General features: G+C 39.8%; 3 protein-coding genes across 15 annotated transcripts in view; 1 reads left to right on the forward strand and 2 right to left on the reverse strand.

Annotated features, from left to right (window-relative positions):
• The first annotated feature begins 128 nt into the window (after positions 1–128).
• Positions 129–3603, forward strand: neil1 (nei-like DNA glycosylase 1). The gene is made up of 10 exons (XM_088417069.1): positions 129–298; positions 915–1387; positions 1460–1579; positions 2340–2448; positions 2534–2618; positions 2724–2845; positions 2918–2945; positions 3015–3085; positions 3151–3340; positions 3410–3603. Exons 2-10 carry the CDS (start codon positions 945–947, stop codon positions 3454–3456), a joined length of 1215 nt encoding a protein of 404 aa, XP_088273195.1. The 5' UTR covers positions 129–298; positions 915–944; the 3' UTR covers positions 3457–3603.
• Positions 3474–16832, reverse strand: man2c1 (mannosidase, alpha, class 2C, member 1). Of its 2 annotated transcripts, XM_088417053.1 has the most exons (26): positions 16424–16832; positions 16203–16328; positions 16015–16138; positions 15871–15941; positions 14657–14834; positions 14390–14579; positions 13023–13129; positions 12131–12241; positions 11966–12058; positions 11780–11896; positions 11604–11699; positions 11356–11501; positions 11062–11185; positions 10867–10988; positions 10704–10789; positions 10344–10490; positions 10193–10272; positions 8883–8977; positions 7612–7716; positions 7375–7531; positions 6080–6223; positions 5784–5893; positions 5610–5689; positions 4578–4720; positions 4407–4510; positions 3474–4339 (listed from the first exon to the last, which is right to left on the reverse strand). In XM_088417053.1, exons 1-26 carry the CDS (start codon positions 16522–16524, stop codon positions 4171–4173), a joined length of 3126 nt encoding a protein of 1041 aa, XP_088273179.1. In that variant the 5' UTR covers positions 16525–16832; the 3' UTR covers positions 3474–4170. The 2 variants fall into 2 exon arrangements, with proteins under 2 accessions (XP_088273179.1, XP_088273180.1); XM_088417054.1 differs by lacking the exon at positions 16424–16832 and having other exon boundaries at positions 16015–16086; positions 16203–16248.
• Positions 16833–21588: 4756 nt separating this feature from the next.
• Positions 21589–24100, reverse strand: part of ca12 (carbonic anhydrase 12) — an 84359-nt gene continuing 81847 nt past the window's right edge. For all 12 annotated transcript variants that reach the window (XM_088417057.1, XM_088417060.1, XM_088417062.1 and 9 more), the window contains 5 exons: positions 23606–23701; positions 23471–23534; positions 23224–23381; positions 23016–23142; positions 21589–22436 (listed from right to left, as the gene is read on the reverse strand). In XM_088417057.1, coding sequence (XP_088273183.1) covers positions 21928–22436; positions 23016–23142; positions 23224–23381; positions 23471–23534; positions 23606–23701 — 954 coding nt within the window. In that variant the 3' untranslated portion in view covers positions 21589–21927. The remainder of the gene's footprint in view (positions 22437–23015; positions 23143–23223; positions 23382–23470; positions 23535–23605; positions 23702–24100) is intronic.

A 24100-nucleotide genomic window follows, 5' to 3' on the forward strand; every position in this document is an offset into this window, starting at 1 on the left:
CATAAAATGTTCGCACATTTTTATTATTTTATTTGTATGGCATAACTTGAGTGTTATTTTGGGGACAGCCGCTGTTCAAACACAATGAAAACGTTTAGAACGGACATCTCGCGATATCGAAAAGCTCTGTAGCGGTAACGTTACCAAACATGTTTGGTAACAAGCATGCCGTTGAATGAGCGGCGTAGTCAACTTTCCGTAGAAACAATCACTCCTCAGATTAACTAAATTTGCGTGCCACGCCAATTGCTCTTTAAAATTAAATTGCAACAGCGGTGACGTATATTTCCTGGTTCGGGTAAGTACTTGTAAATCATGAGCTGTTAACGTTAAATTTGTATTGCTGCTGCGTTTTAGTGCAGATTCCCCAATTAACATTATACACGTTGATTCACACTTCATTACACTAGCCAAGCCAGCATGAATGGACATTATGCGTTGTGCATAATATGCACGTTGTGGTTTAAGAATTAAAGAGAAGTTGACGTACTCGAGGGATTCTTCCTGGCGTCATTGGGAGCTCATTTTTAAAGAATATGCAGATAAGATTAAATAATCACGGAGGCAAATGAGTTGCAAGAACGTGAGATTAAACCAAAATGAAAAAAATCTTGTGTGCACAATTTACTGACATATAATACAAAATGTTTTAAGTTCAATCTTTGCAAAAATGATAGATATCAAGTATTGAATTAGCAATCTTTTCGCTGTTATAGTTTCTAGTGTTCGTGTTGATGGGAATTTAGTAAAATGGCCAGTATCAAATATTGCTTTCTATTTGTGATGCAGACACTAAAAACAAAACATAAACAAACATACGATCCAAATTGCATATTAGGAACCGTTTTCAACTGTGCATTTCTTCTGTCCAAACTACATCAGTGCAACATGACTGAACCAATGTCTGTGTGCAGTTGCATAACAGGCGTGTTATTCCAACAAAGATGCCCGAAGGCCCCGAGCTGCACCTGGCCAGCCTTTTTGTGAACAAAATGTGCGAGGGGGTGCTGTTTTCCGGCCCGGTCCGAAAATCCGAGGTCAGCAAAAGTCCCGATGTGGCCTTCGCCTGCGAGGCGTACCGCATCGGTGCCGCTTCCAGAGGGAAGGAAGTGAAACTCACGTTGACACCGATGAAAAGCGATGACGCGAAGGCCAAAGAGGCGCAGCGGCCCATGGACATCGTCTTTCGCTTTGGCATGTCGGGCTTTTTCCGCTTCACCCCCGAGGACGAGCTGCCCAAACACGCCCACCTGTGCTTTTATTCTAAAGAAAAGCCTCGCAGAGTTCTCAGCTATGTGGACGCGCGCAGGTTTGGCAGCTGGCAGCCGCACGGGACCTGGCAGCCTGACAGAGGACCCTGCATCATGTTTGAATACAAAAGCTTCAGGTTAGAGACGCTCCCCATTGTAAACAAAAGACGTTAATCGCCACACTTGACATGTTGGTGGCGACTTTGCAGGGAGAACGTGTTGTCGCACCTGTCTGACCGTGCTTTTGACAGACCCATCTGTGAGGTCTTGCTCAATCAGAAGTACTTCAATGGCATCGGCAACTACCTCAGGGCGGAAATCCTTTACAGGTGGACAAGGGTGGGCTGTAACAAGGAAATACACGAAACAGTGCTTCAACACAACATTGCATCGCAATCTGACATTTTGCTGCTTCAGTGAACCAAAAGATTAATAAGACAGCAGAAACACAGCATGAAAACCACAATCATTATACTCAAATATGTGTGCGGAATTACATTCTCCCAGTGTTTTCTGTTTGTAGTCTGTGACGTGATGACACTTTTAAGCCATAGCCATTAACTTGGTCTCTAGCGCCACCTAATTTCTTGAAGTGAAACACAAGTCAACAAAGAATTTTCTGTCTGCTGACATAGATTGACTGCCACTCAACGGAGTATTGCAAAAATCGCAGGAAAATTAATGTAATAAGTCCTATTAAAATGCATCTCAAAAATTGTAATTATAATAGTTTCATATGGTCCAAAATTTGGACAATGATGATTTTTGTACACTAAATCTCGCACATCCAATTGCAACTGTCAGAATCGTTGCATTTTGAAATTTTACATGTTTTATTAATTTACTGGAAATGTCGGTTCCCTAGTGTTTTACTTTTCCCCATTGATTCTTTTATATAAAAAAAAAATCAAGAATTTCCATAATTAACATAATGCTGCAAGGGTTAAAGAAAAGTAAAATACTCAAGATTATTCCAAAATATTCAAATGACAGCCATTACCCGCTAAGGGTAAGCAATATATTCACACCTCCATTTATGTGATAACAATTTTAAATCAAAGAACCAGGTTTTTTTTTTTGTTATCAAAGGTTAAACATTCCACCCTTCGTGCCTGCCCGTGCCGTGCTTGAAGGGCTCCAGTCAGAGGATGCTTGTGAAGACAAGAAGCCTGTGAAGAAAGAAACTGCAAACCAAAAGGTGACCTTGAGCACTTTTTTTTTCCCCGCCCACCACCAGATCAAATGTTTCAACACCTAACAATGCCCCACTTTGTGTCCTCAAGTCAGCTCGAAAGATCTCAACGAAAGACGAGAACGCCGACCTGCTCCGGCTGTGCCACACAGTTCCTCTGGAGGTGGTCCATTTAGGTGGGCGGCCATGATGTCACCGTCTTGATTAAATTTCATTTCCAGTCAAGACGGAGACGTTATTCTTCCAGTGAAACAACGAGACTGTTTTTATTAACGCCGTAGGTGGGAAAGGCTACGACCCAGAAAAAGCCGACTACTCGGCTTTCGAGGCCTGGCTGCAGTGTTACTATGTGGACGGAATGAAGTCATTACGTGACCACAATGGACGCACTATGTGGTTCAAAGTCGGTGATTTAGTTCCTATTCTGTCTGATTTGTAGCATTGGTGATATTAACAGCAAATATTCCAATTCCAGGGCGATCCAGGCCCCATGGCTCCTAAAGGTAAATAATGTCCAATATTGAAACGAGTAACGCAGGAGCAGCTCCGTTTAAACGTTTCTCGTACACCAGATCCAAAATCACCAAAAGCCAAAAAGAGAACAAAAAAAGAAGAGGATCATGATTATCCCAGCAAGAAAAAGGTATAAACGATCGCGTTTGTAATTACGGTGGAGTTACAAATTTAACACCTGTTTTTACATGGTAGGGGAGCGGCACAACGTCCGAAAGCACGAGCAAGAAAAAAACAGTTAAAAAGGAGATCGAATCAGAAAAAAAGGATGTGATGAAAAAAGAAGGCACACCCCAAAAAATGAGGAAATCATCCAAAGGGAGTGCGCCACAAAATGGATGCAAATCACCTATGAGAAAGGCAAAGATGATGGAGCCAGCAAAAGGTAAGAAAAAAAACACTCAAAAAGGACTTTAATTCACCTAATTTTTTAATCCTATTTATTTTTTTGCAGGTCCTCTGAGGCGTAGCGGTAGACTGACAAGGCAAAATGTCCAGTAAAAACACAACGGAAGCAGTCGAGTTTGTCATACTGTTTTTAATCTTTTATATATTTTTAATAAAAAATGTTTACAACAGATTATCCTCGGACTTTTGCGTCAAAAAAAAAAATGAAGTGAGGATAATTTGTATAAGCAACCAAACTAATTTCCTGAAAGTTTTGTGAAGCTTTTTTTTTTTCAAGTTTGTCCACGGAATGTTTTAGAAAGTACAGTACAATGTAAAATGACAATTTAGTCACGGTTCCCTTCAGCTTCATTTTATCACTTTTAATCATTATTAATTGCCCCTTTATGATGAATTATTATTTACTCATTCACTGCCATTGACGGCTATAACCGTCAAAGAGCTATTTTTATTGGGCTGCCGGTGACATTTACTACCATTGATGGCTATAGATGTAAAAAAAAAAAAAAAAAAATCCATTATAACTATGCTGGTAGTGAATGTGTTCATTTTTTATCACCGGCACCCTTCATTTGAAATTATTATGATAATCCGGTGCACATTATAGTGCGGAAAATACTGTAGTTTTAATAGTGAATTCTATACTGCAGAGTACATGAGAAAAACAGCCAATTTACGTCAACAGACGATTTAGGTGTCATCATTTTAAATGCGTAATGTTCTTAGAATTGAAAGGCAGGCTAGATCACCACTAGGTTCCAAATTCCAAATACGACCTTTCTGATTTTCGACTTTTTATTTTTGTTATTATACTTCATTGTGTTCGTTTTCTGGTTCAGTCAGAGTCTGGTCGGAACAAGTTGCATGAACAACAAGCAGAAGCGATCTGACTTGAAAGGGGCTAAAGTCGAGAGTGATTCCATCTCCTGTCACATTTGCAGGCTCAGTAGTGTCAATTTGCTCAAGAAGATTACAACTGAAAGCAAAAAAAAAAAAAAGTTTATATTTTTAATGATGTATTTATGATGGAAGAGGCGACTTACTGCCAGGCCTCACGGACAGGAAGCACGGTGCGGAGGGTCGCGCCGGCGCCGCCGCCGTGCGCTTCGTACATTCTGACCACGAGGGCATCTTTCCTGTCCTCGGCCTGTTGGGCGCCATGACAATCAGCGGTCTCAATTGTAAGATGCCAAGAGTAAGATTGGGCGCGATACCTGTTTAACGGTCTCCAGGATGACACTTGCAGGGCTGAGGGAAAAGGCGCTCCACGGCGCCGTGTCTGGGGAGCACGGCGTTAACCTCAAGGGGAAGTTGAGATTGTAAGCGCACTGGATGACTGCAGCATCTTGGAAGGACCCTGGAGAATGCAGAAGAATTCTTGTAGTACATATAGATCAAATAAAAGACATATCAGCCAATTTGTGCAAGTTCTCTGGTTTATAATTGATTACTTTTTAGCATGATATCTTTCAACCTCTTCAAACATAGTGAGTCACACCTTCTCAGTTATATCTCATAATTATTCCATAAATCAACACCTTTAACTAAAACACATTTATGTTCAGTCTTATGTTGTTTTTCTTCTTTTAAACACCTGCGCCCTTTAGACTGTAATAATAAATGGGATCCAGTTTTGCCAAGGTGGTGAGACTTGCAATTCTGGAAATATGAAAACAGACCAACTCTTCGGCTATGTTTGTAAATATTGTCGTTGATACTCAAATATTACAATTTATTACTTGGCTCAAATTTCTTAGGCTAGTTTTTTTACTGACATGGCTATATATATATATATATATATATATATATATATATATATATATATATATATATATATATAAATTTTTACCCAGAATATTTATATTATATTTAGAACCATTGTTGATTATGTGATTTAGTATTTCCCATGTTTGAGTATTACTTCTGTTTTGCACTAATTGCTTGTTCTTAAAATATTAACTCATTTGTTTATATTAAAGACGCAGAGTGGAATATTTTGAGTTGCCGTTTACTAGTGTTGCTTGAATGCAGCACACTGATTTCGGCCTTTGAATATATATAAAAAATATGTTGGTAGGATGGAACACATTTTTTTATTTATTGACAGCTTGTTGAAATTTTTAGTGTTTTCAAAACAAATAATGGTCTAAATATTACATATTGTCACTTTAAGGACAGCATCTTTTTTTCTTAATTCTAAATATGTTAACAATGCGACTTTAAACTGAAGAAAAAAAAATAAAAACCTGTGTGTGGCATGATTGCATAGGTGAAATGATGTGTTCCCATATCAGCATTGGCATCAGGAGACTTTGGTGCTCTCAACCTGTGACAAAAATATAGAAACATACCATGAGTCACTACGAATGACCAAAGCTATAATTCTCAAGATATTTTAAAATAATTGTGCAATGACTCACAGAGACAGTGTCATTGTGTTCTTATGGATGGAATAGCCATATTTGCAGTCATTGAGTAAGGCCACTCCGAAATTGTGCTCTGACAAATCGGCCCATTTGTGACCCCAAACCTGAGGAGACAATGCATGATTCAGTAAACTTATATTACAATATCATTCGTCACCCTCTCAATCTGTCAAATCGTTTACAGTACTTCCAATTTACCAAAGCCAATATTTTCTTTCATTTTGACTGTATATGTCAATGCCATATGTCCCAATTTTTTTGTTCATATTCTGCAGTTAAATGTTCTATACTTCAAATTTGGCCCAGTCCCATGAGGTATTCCTGTGAGTGGGTCTCTGCAGATGTCCGAACTGGATCTCGTACGTTGCGTGGGGACTGCGCACTCGCACCGGGAATTCAACCTTCAGAAACTTGTGCGACTCGGCCCACGTCACCTGGGAACACATGCGAAACACTACTACTCTGAAAACAAATTTTCACTTGACAAGGGTGTCCAAAAAGTCTCTTTAGTGGCAAAAATCAAGTAAATGGTTGAGATATTGATATATTCAAATTCTATACTTATTTCCGTTTAAAATGATATATTACACATTGAGATGGTTCAGAAATTAATGAAATATATTCATTTTAAGTTGTAATAAAAACTATGGCTGCCAGAAAGTGAAGGTCCAACATTTGTAGAAATCTTAAAATTGCTAAAGAGAAAATCCTATTTACTGTAAATCCAGTCCATGATTTCTCTGTGACTTGACATACATGTAAAATGGCTCAGTGACTTAAGTCAATGCTAAATGGCATTGCTTTTCCAGTCACATTATTACTTGCCTTGTTAGCAAAATGGGCGAAAAAGAACTTGAGGATGAAGTCTTTCAAGAACGTCTTCGTTGCTGCTTAGTTAGTTACAACAATTCTCCAAATATAAGATGCACCTACTGTATGTATAAGATGCACGCTTAATTTTGTACATTTTGTAAATTTAAAAACTATAGCAAAACACAATAGATATCATCTTTTGTAAACTCTTCCTACTTTCTTACGTTCGTATTTAAAAGTTATACATTCATTGCTCCTTATGTTAAGCATGTTTCAGATTTCCCACATTGTGAATGGTCAGTGAACACCTCGCTAGTGTTAAATGCGCTCCAAGCGGTTGTGTTCCCTTTCCCCGCAACAAGGTTCGAGTTCATTTCAGTGAATAACCCAAAGTTGAGAAGCATCCGTGTTTCTCCAAGTTTATGATTGTGCGTATATGCCAAAAGACCGCAATGAATAAACGAGTCGGATGGAATACCTTTCCGCGTTCTCTAACCGGATGACACAGCCCTTAATCGAATCAGCTGGAAACGGAACTTTTACATGATCCTCTCGGTTTTAGTAATATTCCTATGTGTGAACAAGGATGGACTCGGACGCTGGTTCAGTCCGCTCGCTTCTTTTAGGCAGCCAGAATTAAAAATGTAAGACATCTATTTTCATGTCCACAAGTCTGCTCATTGGATGCAGGTAATTTGTGCAATTTGTATATTCATATGTAAAATTTCTTAACATACCGTCGTAGTTAAGTCAATCTATAGTTAAATCATACCTGCGTGTTGAACTTAATATATGGACACATGGCATCCATCACAATCTCCTGCGCGACTGTGCTTTTGTCGCTGATCCTGAGCGTGAAGGCCACACTGGCTCTGAGCTCATGCGATGACTGCACGCGGGCGGGTTGCAGGACCTCAGCCACGGGCTTCCTGTGCCGAGTGGGCGAGGGCGGGGCCGCGCTTAAATGAGGATGACACAGGCGAGCGGGCGCGACGGCGATGACTCGCACCTTGTTTGGAGATGGTAATCCATGACATCCCAAGCGTCCCAGTACAGAGGTATGTCATCAAACGTGACAAACTGATTACCACCGCAGCCATCTGGAATTGCTTCCCTGAAACCAACAGTGGTGAAAAGAATGAATAACTTGGCTGAAAGTAACAGTTTTTTTTTTTTTTTTTTTTGGTGTGCTGTTTTGGCCAACTGCCGTCCACATGTACCGTGAATAACACGTGTAAAAGGCACATTTAAAAACACATCAAAGAATAGTAATTAGATTAAAAGCTTTATGCACTTCAATAAACTATATTTGTTTCTTTATTTTGCGTTTAAATGTCTGAATTGTTTTCACCGGTTTTAATTTTACTTTTAAAGACCATATGTGACGCACAATGAGTAATGTTGTTTATGAAAACCACTTTAACTCAGTTTTGTTTTGTTTTTAACAACCCCTATGTATGACTTGTTTTTTTTTTCTCATTAAGCCCATCTGTATAATACCCCACCCGCTAGTTGGGATTTTATTTTCCTGAAAAGAAAAAAACAAAAACAAAAAAACACAAACAATAGTAATAATTATAATATTTATAATTAATAATATTTTTCTTGCATTGTATGCCGTTAGTGACTTCAGTAAGCGGTTTCATTTCTTTACTCTGCTTTTAAAAAACTATAACTTTTACTAGTTTATTCTTATTATTATTGTTAGTTGTAGTATTGTTATTATTATACTTAATATTATTAAATCCCTCTGTGTAATACCCCCTCAGTATATTTTTGCAAAAAAAAAAAAAATTACAGATCACAGGATTACACATTAATTTTAATTTACTACTACTGTATTCAGAAAAATATTTTATCTAGTGTAATATCGAGGAGTTTCAATAGGACTACCCAATAGAAAGCGTGAAAAATTTCACAAGGAAGGTCAGCAAAATGTCCAACCTGCTTGCAGCTCAATAAACTAGCAATGTAACTCTTCTGTTCCAACTAGTGGGAGATCAGCTTTAGGGAGGTTGTGCTGCGCTGCTCGACCACGAAGTCCAACAGATAAGAGACAAGGACAACCTTGAAAGGCGAGTGTTTCTCTACTCAAGTCGAAAAAATAGGAAGCAATTCATGCCAGTGGAAAAAAAACAAACAAATCAAAAGCAGTGGGGCTCTGCTGCCATTCTTTGGACAATTATCATGGTGATGTTTTTGGAGCTCATATTTTAAGGTGACCTTACACCATGTAGTTTCATTCATGGGAAACATAAACAAATGATTATATAACCATACCTGTTGGCAGTAATCAAACACAAGGACGTCAGCGTGCCATCTTTGTTGACAACAGCCCGCACCATCCCGTTTTCCATCAGGACGCTGCCGTCAGCCTGTCGTGTTACACACCCCAAATTCATTAGGCAAATTCACCCGCCATTTGTTATCCGCTTAAACCTCATTATATTACGTTGCAGGTGAGATCAGCTTGTCCGAGCTTGCGCAAAATGGGGAAATTCGTTGTCAGTGAACCTAACATCCATGTTTTTGAAATGTGCGAGGAAGCCCGGAGGGCCAGGAATGATTCAATCGTATCCATTTGTTTGGTATCTGGTCTGATCCAGGCCACAACGACTCGCATCGCATTGTTTATAGTCGATCTTTATTAGAACCAGCATATTCATATTCATTGACTTTTAGAGTGATAAAAAAAGAATCAGATCAGTTTAGGCCGATTCTAAAGGTTGCAGTATTAGTATCATTGTCAGATATGAAAACCTGGTATCAAATACAAATTCCACAAAAGAATGTAGGGGCCAAGATTTGGACCCTAAAACCAACATGCTGTCCACAAATAGAAACGTAACAAAAACCAAACAAGACAAAACAAAATGGTAAATTATGGTATGCTGTTAACACACACCGGTTTTTTTTAAACATCTAAACTCTAAAATTAAAGCCTGCATCTAAAAAAAAAAACAAACAAAAAAAACAATGAAGCATCATACGAACCGTTGTATAAAAAGAGGGAACTCACAAATATTCACAAAAGATAATCATAAGCAATCTTTGAATTGAAATTAATTGAATTGTTTGTACGGTTGAGCCTGGCTGTCAGAGGACTGAAAAGAATGAAAAGAATTTTTCTCCAGCTTTGTCCATCATTTACAATATCTGGGCTTGCAACTCACTTTTTTATGAGGGTGACCCAAAAAATTTCAAATGCATCAAAGTTATCACAGGTGTTTTATGGGTTTACTTTCTCTATTGCTGTCGTTATTATTTGTAGTACGAGTAGTAGTATTTGCAGCATCAGCAGCATTAGTGGCGGTAAAAATTACTTGAGTAAGTAAGTTTTTTTGTCAAGTGAATAAGACATAAGTTACAGAAAAGGAAGCACTTAAATTGCTTCACTGAGCTGAAAATATAAAGTTAGAGCACCTCAAGAGAAATCCCTTCAAACAAAAATTGAAAATTAAAAAGTGTGAATTCTTTAAGACTTGAAATGAAGAATCTCTTCAGTATTTTTGGTTCTTACTTGGACCCACAAATGGCATTACACAATTGAACAAAAAACCTCTTTACTGTGCAAATAAAATGAAATATACCTCAACCGTGACACGGACTGGAGTCACAGGCTTTGTGTCTTGAATAGGTGATACGCCGATGCTAGGAACTCTCACCAAAGCTGTGTGGCAACAAACAAATATAAGCGTAAGACATTTGATCACTTATGTTGAATATACCTTACAAACACACCTAAACTGTGTTGATTGGGGCCATCTTGTAACTGGAGAACTTCAAGGCGCTCCCAAGGTAGAGAGTTAAAGACGCCTGTGGCCTCGCCCTGAGACATCAGGACGCTGAGGCCGTCTTGCAGAAGATCAGCACCGGTTCGATTGATATCTAAAGGACGCAAGTTATTCATTTACCTTCAACAGCGTTATTGTTTGGAACCAAAGGGATCCAAGGTTATGGTATGGATTTATGTGTGACAAATAATCACACCACTCAGTTTTACTCATATACGACTGCTGTTGTTCAAGTACGTATAGCTTTTAATTTTATTTCTGACCGATGTTTGAAGGGCCGTAATCGGTCAGGCCCTACTTGACGTACCTTCATAATACCTGAGCGCATCCTCCACCACCATCTCGATACAGCTGCCTGGGATGACATCGTGGAACTGGTTCAGCAGCAGAAGCCTGCCAATCAAAAAAAATATATATAGTGTAACTACAAGTGTCAGCTACTTAGTTAGGTGCAATAAGTGAACCCTGACCTCCACAGCTCCTGCAGTTTTACCGCGGGATACTGAAAAGTTTTATCGAGATATGTCGCCAAGCTGCTGGCCATCTCGACGTCATGCAGGAGCGTCTCGCACTGGCGGTTGCCTCGTTTGATCTGGCAAAATATATATTTTTTTAAATTATTATTATTTGTATTTTTTTCTGTCTTGTATTGACATTTGATCTACCTGGGCCTGCGTGGTGTACGTGCCATTGTGTAACTCAAGGAAAAGTTCACCGGTCCACGTGCACAACAGATGTGAGTCAGTCCAAAGCTGAGTGAAAAGCTCGTCAGGACTGGACATGCGAACCCTGAAAAACAGAAGAGGAAACGACGTGGCAAGCGCATCAGGGGGTAATTTCAAACAATGGCATAGTGACATCAATAGAAGTGAATAATATCCTTTTGTATTCGCCAAACGGGCGTTGGAAAGAAAATAAAAGCAGAACTGCTAAGTTCATATTCAGGAAAAGGAACTAACTTGGGAAGTCCATCTGTGTCCTGGACGCGTCTGAGTCGATCCAGCATCAACTGCGTGGGGCCGCCGCCCCCGTCGCCAAATCCAAATAACACGGCGCTGTGGTTGGCTCGACCTTTGTCCTTGTTTTGCTTAACGGTTTTTACAAGCTGTGGAAAGGATTGAAGTGCCCGTAGGAATGTCGGAAGACGTGGGAAATGAGTAAATATATATCTTCTCAGACTAAAAATAAACACGCCAAATTTACTCACATCTTCAACTTTGCCTTTCATTTCGTATGAATTTCCAGGTGGGAAGTGAGTCAAGACTTTGGAGCCATCAAGTCCTTCCCAGAAAAATGTGCTATGCTTTATAAATCAGAAATTTTAACATACATTTCTTCCCCGTCAGAACTTTGATTTCTACATACTTGCAGTGGCTAACTTACAGGGAAGGTGTTGACCAGGTTCCAACTGAGTTTCTGTGTTAAAAAATTGGAAATTCCACAACCCTGCATTATCTGAGGGAGTTGAGCCGAATAGCCAAATGTGTCTGGAAGCCAGAACTAAAGCACGAAGAGAAAAGTGATGAGTAACAAAGTCATGTCTCGATGTTAGCGAGCGCAACCCCCTACCTCTTTGCACTTTTTTCCAAATTCTTGCTCAAAATAACGCTGGCCCTGAAGGAACTGCCTCACCATGGATTCCCCTGAGGGGAGATTGCCATCCTAAGAGGCAAATTTCAATGAGATTTTTTCATCAAACGCATGATGGCTAATTTTGAAAAATCAAGATTTCACCATCTCCACCCAGGTCCCTCCAACTGGGATGAACTGTCCTGCCTTGACGAAACGTTGAATCTCTGAGAAGAGTCCTGGGTACCAGCTCTTGACCCATTCAAACTGCTGGGCCTGGTTCACATTCAAAGAATTTAACATTTAACATTTAAAAATGCTCAAAGTTTTGGTTCTCGCCCCAGAAACCTGCTTATAAAAATACGTCAAGCCAATCGTAGACACAATGATGAACGCATGAAAGTAAAACACGCCGGAAATGCAGTGAGAAGGCCAACTTCAAAATAAGCAAAGTTTACAAAATAATATGGGCATAAATGCTTTTATTTTGAAGTTGTTTCCGGCTGTGTGTCAGAGCCTAACAGCTGGACTCGTCTTTCTATTGTAACTGTTGTTGCCGACTCCTGATCCAAAAAACACATAGTCCTTCTGAAATCACGTTCTATCACATTCTGGGCGCTAACAAATGACTTCATTTCACTGGCATACGGCACCTGTTGCCAGTGTTTATCTGTAGCTACATTATAACTGAGTATAGCATAAATGAGCATTAGCTAGCAGAGGTCGAGTGCTCCATATAGGCTGGCATAATGGACGTAAAGGACACTACACACTTTGATGTTGACAGCTTGACACTATTCAGATGAATTTATAACAATCCATGCTGGCTGAAACTAATTTCAGCTGGAAATTCTTTATAACTTGGTCAATTCTATTTAAGTAAAAAATAAAATGTTTTTTTGGTCTTCTGTGTTTATAATTGTTTTTCATCCCCCCAAAAAAGGTTTTTATGTTTCGTCAAATACTCCATTAGATTCAATTTTTCTGTTGGATATCTGAATCTCTAAAAATACTCCATAGCTGCATCCCAAAATGAGATCATGAATTGATGAATTACCTGAGAACAAGTAAACACAAACTCTGGGTTCTTTTCCATGAGACGGATCACGGTCACCCAGCTTCGACCGCATTTGCGAATGGTTTCTTCATAAGGCCACAACCAAGCTATGGACAGAAATAAAATATTATTGTAAATGGAACTTTACTTATTTGCCACTTTCAAGCAAATAAGGAGGCTTAGGTTAGCCATTTTCTGCAGTAAAAAGTTCACATTGTGTTTATAATTTGATTATTTTTCATATACAATGAGTACCTTCAAAAAACTTATTTTCTACAGGCAATTGAATGAAGTTAATGCCCATTTTGGTGCTTTAATTAGCGAATCGTTGTTCTTCCAATGTTGCATGCTAACTGGCACATTATCACCATCCTCTGGTCACAGGTGGTAATGCGCCATTAGCATTTTGCCAACCGCTAAATTTCCTAACTTTCCTAAGACACATGTTTTTTCTTAAAGTGAAGGCCAAAAGTATTGGTGCATCCTATAAATGGTAACTTTTTTTTTTGACATCATTCGACATCATAAAAACATAGAAGATCATATAAAAGTTAAGATGTCTCCAACTCATTCGATAAAGAGCTGTGTGCTCGGTTAGACAATACGGAAAGGTATTCCATTTGATTCATTTATTAATTGTGGTGTTTTGGCATATACAAACACAAACATAAACTTGGTGGAACACGAATGCTGCACAAATTCGGGTATTTATGATAAAATGAAATCGAGCCGCATCGTGACAAAACGGAAAAACTACTGCTTTGAGTGCATTTATCACTGGCGCAGCGTTCGCTGACCACTCACAACGTGGTCGTTTCCCGGCCGAAAGGCCGTGGGTTGGATCCCCGACCATCCAGACCATGTCTAAGTGTCCTTGAGCAAGACATTGAACCCCCAGTTGCTCCTGATGCTGCGTCATTAGTAGATAAATGACTAGTTAGTATAAAGCGCTTTGAGTACCTAAGGTAGAAAAGCGCTATACACGTGAAAGTCAATTTACCATTCACGAAAGATGATATCCTGTTTTGCTCTAGTTTTTACATTGTCGCCAAAGTGTTGGAGCGTCTTATACACGGTAACATAGAAAATACCAGAATTCAACCCCAAAATTAAGGGTGCGTCTTACACACAGGTGCGTCTCATTTTGGCGCAATTCCGGTATTTAAAAAATCAAGCAGAAACCCTGTATCTCCAAAATTGTAACTTTTCAGGAGTCCCACAAATTGGCAAGTTTGTTCAACCGTTATCATCGCATTGTGAGAATTTGCAAGCAAATTTAAACACTTTAGTTGCAGGACTAGCCAAACTATCAAAATAAATCGTGAATCATAGCCTGGAAAAAAAAACCTAATATGTCAAATAAAAACCTGAGTCGATGTGGCAGTGGCCCATGGCATGTACATTATGTTGGCTTTGGCCGTTGCATTGAGTGAAGAACCGGTGAGCCAGAGCATGCGCCTGCGAAAAGGAGCTGGGGTCAAGCGGATCGCTCAAGTTAACCATTTCATTGACGGTGAACAGCGCTTGAAAGCTCCTCTGCTCATTCTCGCCTAGTTCCTACCAACAAAAAACAAAAACAGTGTTCATTTTTCGCCTCTTTTTGGCTGATCGTTTTCAAACATGACAGAATGTACCTTGACAATGTCAATCAACATCTCAAAATCAGTCAGCAGTTCCCTGACGTCTCTATTGAACACCACCAGCTCCGCCTTCTGCACGGAGAATGTCTTGTTGGGATCGGGAGATGCAATCATGGACCCTTGACCGGCTCCAAAAAGGCCATTACAGGACAGCTCCATATAAACGGTCACACTGAAAGAAAAAAAGCCAGAATCAAAAATAGTAGTAATAGCAATGTCATGTGCAAAATGACAGGCTATTTTAAAATAACACCTGATAAGCCACGTCTGAGTTGAGAGACTGGTTTGCACGAGATTTATTTACTAATTTATTTAAGCTCGTTGGACCACGAGTATAATGGGATGCACATGACAGTAAAACACGCCACCAGACGTGGTGAGAAGGCCAGCCAATGCTTCAAAATGAAGTTTAGTATACCAAATAATGATGCATGGACAAAAAAGCTTGGTACACTTTCATTTTAAAGTTCTTCCTGGAAGCATGTCACAATGACTCTTTCTATTGCACAAATTGTTCTCCCCGTTCCAGAGTGAGACACATTTAATCACCAATTCATGGAACTAAAAAAAGTGACATCTCATCGCATGGCTCCTTCTATTGCTTTCCTTTGGCGCAGCCTCTAGCATAAACTAGCTCCTAGCTAGTAGCCCTCGGGGGCCCCCGATAGCAGAAGGATTTCTTTTCAGAGGTAGTTTGATAAAGCTGTGCACTTTTGATGCTGACATCCTGACACAGTTGCTGTTGCTACTGATCTTTTTTTTTTCTTTTTTAAACTTACTTGGCTGTGTCAAATGTGTCTGTTGTGGGTCTCATGTCAATTTTAACTGATAAAAAAATATGGGGAGAGCGCTGTCTAAACTCCTATCTGATTAAAAACAACAGTCAAAAATGATAACATTTGCTCTTTTATTATGTGGAAAGGTGTTGTTTGGTCTTCTGTGTATATCATTTATTGTCACCCCCCCCCCCCCCCCCCCCCCATTTTACAATCAGAAGTGTGAAAATGTCTTAGTATAGTAATAACATGGGATTTGTGCCTTGTCCCATTCCTATTAAAACACTTAAAAGGGTGGGACTGACTATTTGTACAACAGCAAAATAATAATTTCCTTTTATAAACTTGGCTTAATTTCAAGTCAATCATTACCAAAAATTTCGGATCCGCGTCCAAAATTAAATGTAAATTATACAGGTAATGCCAACAGACCTGTGTTCCTCTTCATCTGTGAGACAGTCAGAAAGGATGTAAGTTGTCTTTTCACCTTCTTTGGTCAAACCCTGTGGACCAACAACATAGGAAACTCCAACGGTGTCTAGAGAAGCTCACAAGGTTTTTTTTGTTTGTTTTTACCTGAACAGGCTGCCCATCCCTCCAAACCATCACCTCTCCATCACTTTCCCACAAAAGATGGACCTCTTTTCCCTTCCAGGACACAGGAATATTCAGGACTGCTTTAAACCAACATGTCCACCACCTAAAATAAATTGCGTTGCTCTTGATTTGGGTTACGACATTTTTTAAGTGGCAAAAATACTCACGTTGGGCCAAAGCTATCACCAACTTTGTAAGGGGTAAAGTTTTGCGTTTCCGCTACTGAGAATGGTATCCGTTTGGAGGACATAAACGAGGTGAGGGATTCCAGCGGGTGAGACTCACCAAACAGCCTTGCAGGAAGAAGATCAGCATTCTTATTTCATATTTATACGTTCATAATGAAAGAGGCGACGAATTTGGTTTACAATACGTATCCGTTCCCTACCTTCCTCGCAGGTTGCAGTCTGTGAAATAGACATCAGAAACAAACTTCTCGGCCCTCTCCAGTAGCGTGCGCCGGTTCTTTAACACGGGTTGGTGGTACATAACTAGCAAATGAACGCGTTGTTTGTTTTCACTTTTGCAAAAGCTGAGTTTAAAGCGATATAAACGTGCAAAGGTATCGCTGACGTGACCCGGAAGTAGAAATCAGCTATTACACCCCTTGGTTCGCTAGATGGCAGTGTTTCACAACTTTCACATGTTCTGCTCCTCAACAAGATTTTAATGAGGGTGAGGGACGCCTGCACTACTTTCAGAAAGGTAACAAGTTTTGACCAAGTCCAAATAATTGACCTACATTGCTTTTTTAAAAAACACATTACAAATTTTTTACATGATAAGCGGGAGTCCAATGTCTCATTTTCTTTTTCTTAATATCATTAAACCGACAGGCATTGCCTTTTGCAAGCAACCGCGTTGCTCACGATTCGCTCAGAGGATGTAAATACAAAAACGTTCTTAATGTGTTAAACCAGTTTCAATAAAGTATTCGGATTCATATTGAATTGAAAGAATATGAATTAAGTAGGCGTGGTTACAGAATGGTTTGCATGTCCGCCTCCAGTTCAGAGTCCCTAGTTCAAATCAAGATTAGAGTTTTATTGTCATAAGCATAGTAATACTACACAATGAAATTCTTAATCTGTTAAGAGGACTACATTCCATAAACGAGCAAACAATAAAGTAGGTTCAGGGTTAGGATTTGATTGGTCTGCAGTACGCTGACAGGCGCAGTGGAACCTGACAGTATTCTGCTGCTCTCGATAGTCCATCTTTGTCAAGGTTGGATGTGGTTAAAAATGCATTCTGCATTCGTCTCTCATAACGAGGGGTTACTTGACTTACAGTTCTCTTCAATTAAGTTCCAATTCAAAATGTTCTCCTCTTATCTATTTAAGGACCATCATTCCATTTTATGTACTGACTGTCATCAATAGGGTTGCGGGTGAGCTGGAGCCGATCCTTGGGGTGCACCCCAGACTGGTCGCCAGCCAATCGCAGGGCATATTTATGGACCATTTCCTGAAATCCCTTTTGGCAATGCCTCTCTGACAGTCACAGACCAGCAATGCCAGTTCAAAGTAGCATCATCTACTGTAGCTTTCCTATCCATTGGGGTGCTGAGGTTGAACTGCAAGACTCGTTTTGATCATATCTACATGCAACAATGCATTAAAAGAATACTTTACTTACTTAGCCACTTGCATCGATAAAATGTTAGTATTTTGCGAAAAATTACTTAAAATACACAATAATGAACAATGAACCAGTATTGCAGCAGTATGTCGGCGTATTTCTGTAACAGCGCTCTTACTTTACAAGCCTGGAGATAGTTAGGGAGGTCCTGAGTGGCAATGATGACATTATAAAGCACCAGCACCGTGAATCACTCCGCAGTTGATCGGGCCCAGCGTGCCATTGTAAAAGCAAATAAAACATCAGAGGAAAAGGCCAAAACATTTATCCCACAAACTCACGATGTATAATAATAAACATTTGTGAACCTGAAGCTCGGAAATAGTAGCTTACAATGCGGTAAAAAGCACGCTTATAAAGATGATGAAGAAACTCCTGCGGGCGCGAGTGCTGGGAAGCCGGCGGGGGCTCAGGGTCATCTTAAAACTTTCTCGGCAATATTCACAGGGTAGGATGTGTTTGCTGCAGTGCTTCTGTGAAGCCAAGAACCCTTTTATTATGATATCATGGAGCAGCTCTAAGTACAGGCTTGGTGCAAATGTGGCTGAGCCCATCCTCATGCCACCCTACCATCAAGGATGCCTGTTGACTCCTGTCCCCTCATTGTTTGGACTGCGGTCTGCGCATGGTTCCAACCAGGCAGGAAGGACAGAGGGAACCGAAGACACAGTCCTGACATGACTCGGGACTTTCGGCGGCGCAGCGCTGACCTTACAGAGGTTATTGCATCACTGCCTCTTTGTAAGGGTGGTGGGCTGATTGTCTTCACTCCCTGTGGGATCAACAATGAATTTAAACATAATTGCCCAGAAATACTAAAGTGATACACTTCTAAAATAACACACAAAACCCGAAATTCACACCCCATCGAGCATGTACGACAGGGTTTTCAAAATAAAGGTTTTGCCACAAAACAGCATATAACCTAAGCATCCTTAAATTTAGTTTTGACATTTCAAATTCAAGAACTGCACAGTCTGAGTGAGAACTCAGCACAAGCGGGCTCTCCCGGGTATACCCATGCTATTTAACGTTTCAATCAATTTGTGTGAGAACATTGTTAGGTTCAGGCAACCTACAACATTTGATATGCAACAAAGCAGAGAGAAGACAACAAACATTTCCTTGCGAGGAGAGCGGAAAGGAACCTTCACCTTCTGAAAGTTCCTTCCAGTCTGTTTCCAGATCTTTTCCGCTCCTCATTTATTCATTTGGGTTGGCCCTAGGTACAAAAGTCATTGTTGCCCAGAAAGTCGGGGTCACGAAAACCCCGTTGGTCGGGCCACGAGTCAGTCTCTTTTTTGAGATGCATCGATTCCTCTTCTTCACAACCAACAATAACAGAAAACAGGAATCCTAATCTACCAATACAATGATCGCATAAAACAAATATACTAACTGCATCGCATAACAAACATATGTATTAACTCATTGAAAACCACAAATATGTGATAACCTTTATGCAATTATTCTAACAAAACATGTCATAAGTAGTTGGATCAATTAGTTACAAATCTGAATAAATTGATTTCTCTCTCACGCACTAACTCACACACACATACAGTAGATATACATGAAGTTATACAATAAATATATGCTGGAAATATATCAACTTTTAACCCCAGAAAGTAAACGTAAATTATGAGCAAATAAGAACAAAGAGACTTTTTTCACTAGAGGAAAACCTGTTGGTGTACTGCACACACTATGGAAATCCCTGTGGGTAGTGACACATGCTCTTTGCATTTTGTCTCAATCGTCCTCTTTCTTGTGTCAATATAGAGAACACTGAGCAATATGGAAATCATCAGAGCGCGTGTGGATGATGAAATGTGCCTTATGAATAAAACTCGTTCTGTATGTGCAGTAGCATTATTGCAGGTAGACAAATAAGTTATTACCATCATCAAATGAGACAATATGCCTTGAATTGAAGCTGCAAACTGGCCCATTTAAAAAAAAAATGCTAATAAATAATATTATAGTCCTGCTGCACAATCGAATGGTTTTCAAAGCAAGGGTAAAAAATGTCCCTGCATAAAGATAGAAAACGTTTTAGAGATCATGTCAAATAAAATGAAAGCAATTAGCAATGATGGGTGTTTTCAGTGAAAAAAAAAACACATGAAGAGGATGCTTGTCTGCTTTGTTGTGCCATATAAAATGATGCGGTGGGCCAAATCTGACCCATGAGGTTCATACCGAGTGGAAATGGAACTCTGAAAAATGTCAATCACTGCTGTGTGGGTGATATGAGAGTGGTTACCCTTTTTTCCAAAAGTGTGTGTTTCTAAATGCTTAGGCTAATTCGGATAATACATGGGGATTATCTCAAGTGTTTAACTTGGAGAAAAACACACCACAAGCTACGTCGTAATGTAAAGCCCTTAAATATATACTCCAGGGTAGGAATTCTTTCAAGGAGAGGAAAATGAGTAACATTTTTCATGCAACATCATCACATTTCCCGGAGTTAGTCAGATGTGCGTGCACAATCTTATATACTATCATTAGTTCTTTGAAACAAAGTAGAATTACCAACCTAAACATCTCTTAAAATGAACTTGACTATACTTGGACTCGATTTTCCTTACCGCTAAATGATATCTAAATGCAAAAAAGAGCTTCTAAAATTGTTTGAAATTTTTAAACGGCCTCTATTGTAACAATAGGATTGTTATTTGAGTTGATGTTGTTAGGGGGACAGATTAGAATGTAGAACGTGTGAGAGAACGTAATGTCCTTGATGGAGTTGCAAAAAAAAAAAAAAAAGTAAGTAAACTGTATGCTTGATACGCTGTATGGTTGAGAAACGGAACAGTGTGAAACATCTATGAAAATGTTACTACTGATTTTGACCCAGCTGATCTGGTTGAAGATAGTATTTGGGTGAGCTGAAAATCTGAAATTGGCCACCATTTTGATGAGATCCCTTCGGAAAAGTGGTTGGAAAGAAGGAATGTGTGACTTCTGCTTAGGTTGCTCCCATAGGATAAGCAGAATAAAATGTATGGATTATGAAACACACTTAATAATTGGCTGACATGATAGGCTCAAAATCACTGAGCAAAAGTATTTTTTAAATGCAGGTCTACTATTGCAGTGGTCCCCAACAGCCAGTCTGCGAATTGGGACTCAGCCGCACACATAACATCAGATAGATCGTAGTCCCTTGGTTAAAAAAATCCATAGAATTGCACTTCATATGTATATCCTTTTTTTAATATTGGTTTGATTCAAAGAAACATTTGCTGGTGATAAATATGCAAAAAATATGCAAAAAAAATACAGAAATCAGGAAGAGGGCAAATACTCTCACGGCACTGTAAGTTAATGAAATGTTATATTAAAAGTGAAAACGTCTAGCTGAATGTAGCTGCATTTGTTGTCAGTACCAGTGTTTTAAAACTGGCAATTTAGTAATATAAAAGTAATATGTAAAGTGCTTTATTTACAGCAACCGCACTCTCTGCTTACATTTTAGATCAATTTATCTCATTTAAATACCAATGGCAATAAATGTGTTCAAAACAAACAAGCAAAAAAAGGCAACTTGTTTTACACAGCATTGTAAAAACAGAATGTCAGGAAATAAGTTTTTTTAAATACTGCTTTGAAGTCACAAAAACTGTAGTGTTATAACTTAGTGTGTGTGCCATACAGGGGTGTGGCCTTGCAAGTGGTTTTCATTTTCTATTTGTGTCTGACTGTTTCAATAAACAGGTGAAAGGGCAGCGCAGAACGTCGCTCTCCATTTTGCTCCTCCTTCATTGGAGCAGTGACGTACTTGAAGTTGGTGTTTACCGAAAAAGTTTCGCTCACAATTCAAGGCTTAAAAAACGAAAACCTCATTCTTCACAGTACTCTTACCTTTATACAAATAGATTCACAAACACGTTTTTTTTTTAAATAGTTTATTTAAAGCTTTTTAAAGAATACAGGAAGGCAGGGACCCGAAGCCCATGACATACCTAATTTTGCATCACTTCAGAGGACAAAATAGAAAAAAAAAAAACAATCTTTGTCGTCGTGACGAGTCAGTAAGGCTTGCGAGGAAAAGTGTCAATTTAATCATATTTGTCAATGATCACAACATTTTCTGATTATGTGCACACGCATTCATTAATAACTTAATTTGAATAACATTAGTTGGAGAAGTATAGCGGAAGATGAGAAGGCAGAGCGCGAGTAAAATTCGACTTTTATGCCATGTGCGCTACAGAAAGCGACAGAACTATGTAAGGAATCTCTCTAGTCCTCCCACTCCCCAAGCCAAGGACGCATGGTATAAGTACCCAAGTAGGGGTCAAGGATGTAGACATCCTCAAAATCCTGGCCCGTGGGCCGTCCGTTGAGGAGATACTTAATGGTGGGGACTGCGAGGTCTGCCTTGCAGGCCAGGTAGCTGTTGAGATTGAGCTTGGGGAAAACGGCCTCGGCCAGAGTAACGGACAGGTTCTTGGTGCCGGTGGACTGCTGGACCTCCAGGGACTTCTGCTGCAGCAAGGAGCCAAAGGCCACGGTGGGTTGAGTGATCTCGTTCAACTTGGACAGCTGTTGGGATGTGCTGCTGACTGACGAAGTGGATGCGCTCAAGGAATTCTTGGATGCCGCTTGCTCATACTCCTTGTAGAACAACTTGACGGTACTTTGGGGAATGAGCCCACTTTCGATGACCTCATCCAGGTCGCCCATCAATATTTGCCGAACGATTTCTCTCCTCTGGAGGAGGCACGACGTCGACATGTAGGTGGTCAATCCTACATTACAAACAGTGTCGGTCACATTTTTTTTTAGCATCTAGGTAACAGGTGAGTTTTTTTTTTTTTTTTGGGGTGGGGGGGATGCCATCATACGCAACCTACAGCATTTTGAAAGTCAGGAAAGCAAGAAGTCTATACCATTCAATCCTAAAGGCATATTTTTCTAGGAGCCCAGCCATTCAATCCCAGAGACTTAGATTTACGTTTTTTTTTTTAAGTATTTAGTTAAAGGAGGCTCTAAAAAAGGCTGTATACTAAATGAAATAAGTACTAAGGTAATCGATTACTTAAGTTCTTCTCAAATATCGGAGCCCCCTTTCCCCAGGGAAAACGGGGGCACAAAAGGCTTTCTCTTTCCTGGGGCGTTTTGCAAGAAGACATTAATACTTTGTCAATGAAGTACTTATGATTAAGTACTTTAGGTAATGAAGTACTAAAGCAATCAAAAACTTTAGACAATGAAGCACTAAAGTACAAACCGCATTCGTTTGAAGTTGGGAAATTGGGTAAAATGTAAATAAAACAAAATACAACGGTTTGAAAATCCTCAAGCCATATTCAAGAGGGCATTCTTACCTTGCCTAAAGGAACTCAGGACAACACGGCTGTCAAGGGAGAGCGGATTTCTGAAGTTGTTCACGAGAGGCACGTCGGTGGCATGGTTGGCTGTGGTGGCCAAGAGGCTCGTCGTCAACGTATCGTACTGCAAACGTGCCGGGGGGGCTTTTCAAATGAAATGTTCGGGCGTAAAGCTTCCTGGTCCGATTTGTACTGAATAAATTACCTGAGCTTGAGAGATGGTGACAGGATTCTTGAAAATGGTCCACAGTACACTTTGATAACAAGGTGGCGCCGTCAGAGAACCGTCATAGCGGTAATACTCATCCAAACGCTGAGGCAGCAACGCTCCCACGTTGAAACCGGGGATCTTGATGCTGTCGGCTATTTCAAACAAACCAAACAACCGGGAGAGGTCACATGTCTCTACTTCACATGCACATTTTTCACCAAAATCAAAGTGTTGGACTCACTTTTTTGAGGGATTTGATTAAGATATGAAAAAATGCTATCATAGGCTGGATTGGCAGCCCCAATCTGTTTCGGGGGGGAAAAAAAAGTATAAGATGGTTACTAGAGCAGATATTCATGAGATAAAGGATGGTTACCTCAATGAAAACACCCAGTACAGCCAGGCCGTCAGATTTGTCAAAAGCCATGGTTAAATTAGGGTACTTTTCTGAGTTGTAGTGGACAATGTGTAGCTGTAATAGAAATAAACAGAAAAAAACAAGTCCATTAGTAAGCTATAATACAGTTTTGGCGGACATTAAAATTGTTGGTTTATGAAAAGACATGGTGGGAGGCCCCTTAGAGAACAAAAATGCACATTATTTGTTTGACAGCAATATTCTTTTTTTAGACATGCATGTAAAATTAGACAAAATGTCCTTCAATGCCAACGTAGGGGAATCAAAGCGGACATGGAGGTTTTTAGATTATGTCGTGTCATGCCATGAAACTAAAAACAACATGTCATCAAAGACGATGCGGTTGTGGATTCTGGAGTGACTTCAAAGGACACGCAGACAACTGAGTCCCTGTTGTCCACTGGGACACGGACCGCAACACCTAACATGTGGCACTGGAGCCGCTGGCACACA

This window comes from Hippichthys cyanospilos, chromosome 6, assembly GCF_059441005.1.
Source record: "Hippichthys cyanospilos isolate Australia breed blue-spotted pipefish chromosome 6, RoL_Hcya_1.0, whole genome shotgun sequence".
NCBI lineage: Eukaryota > Metazoa > Chordata > Actinopteri > Syngnathiformes > Syngnathidae > Hippichthys > Hippichthys cyanospilos.

Coding starts and splice junctions, on each gene's coding strand:
- neil1 (XM_088417069.1), top strand. CDS start 945: ATGCCCGAAGGCCCCGAGCTGCACCTGGCCAGCCTTTTTGTGAACAAA. Junction 2,846..2,917: donor GACGCACTATGTGGTTCAAA/GTCGGTGATTTA, acceptor TTCCAATTCCAG/GGCGATCCAGGCCCCATGGC. Junction 3,341..3,409: donor GATGATGGAGCCAGCAAAAG/GTAAGAAAAAAA, acceptor ATTTTTTTGCAG/GTCCTCTGAGGCGTAGCGGT.
- man2c1 (XM_088417053.1), bottom strand. CDS start 16,524: ATGTACCACCAACCCGTGTTAAAGAACCGGCGCACGCTACTGGAGAGG. Junction 11,700..11,779: donor ACCTGGTCAACACCTTCCCT/GTAAGTTAGCCA, acceptor TGATTTATAAAG/CATAGCACATTTTTCTGGGA. Junction 11,502..11,603: donor TGAAAGGCAAAGTTGAAGAT/GTGAGTAAATTT, acceptor TCCTTTCCACAG/CTTGTAAAAACCGTTAAGCA.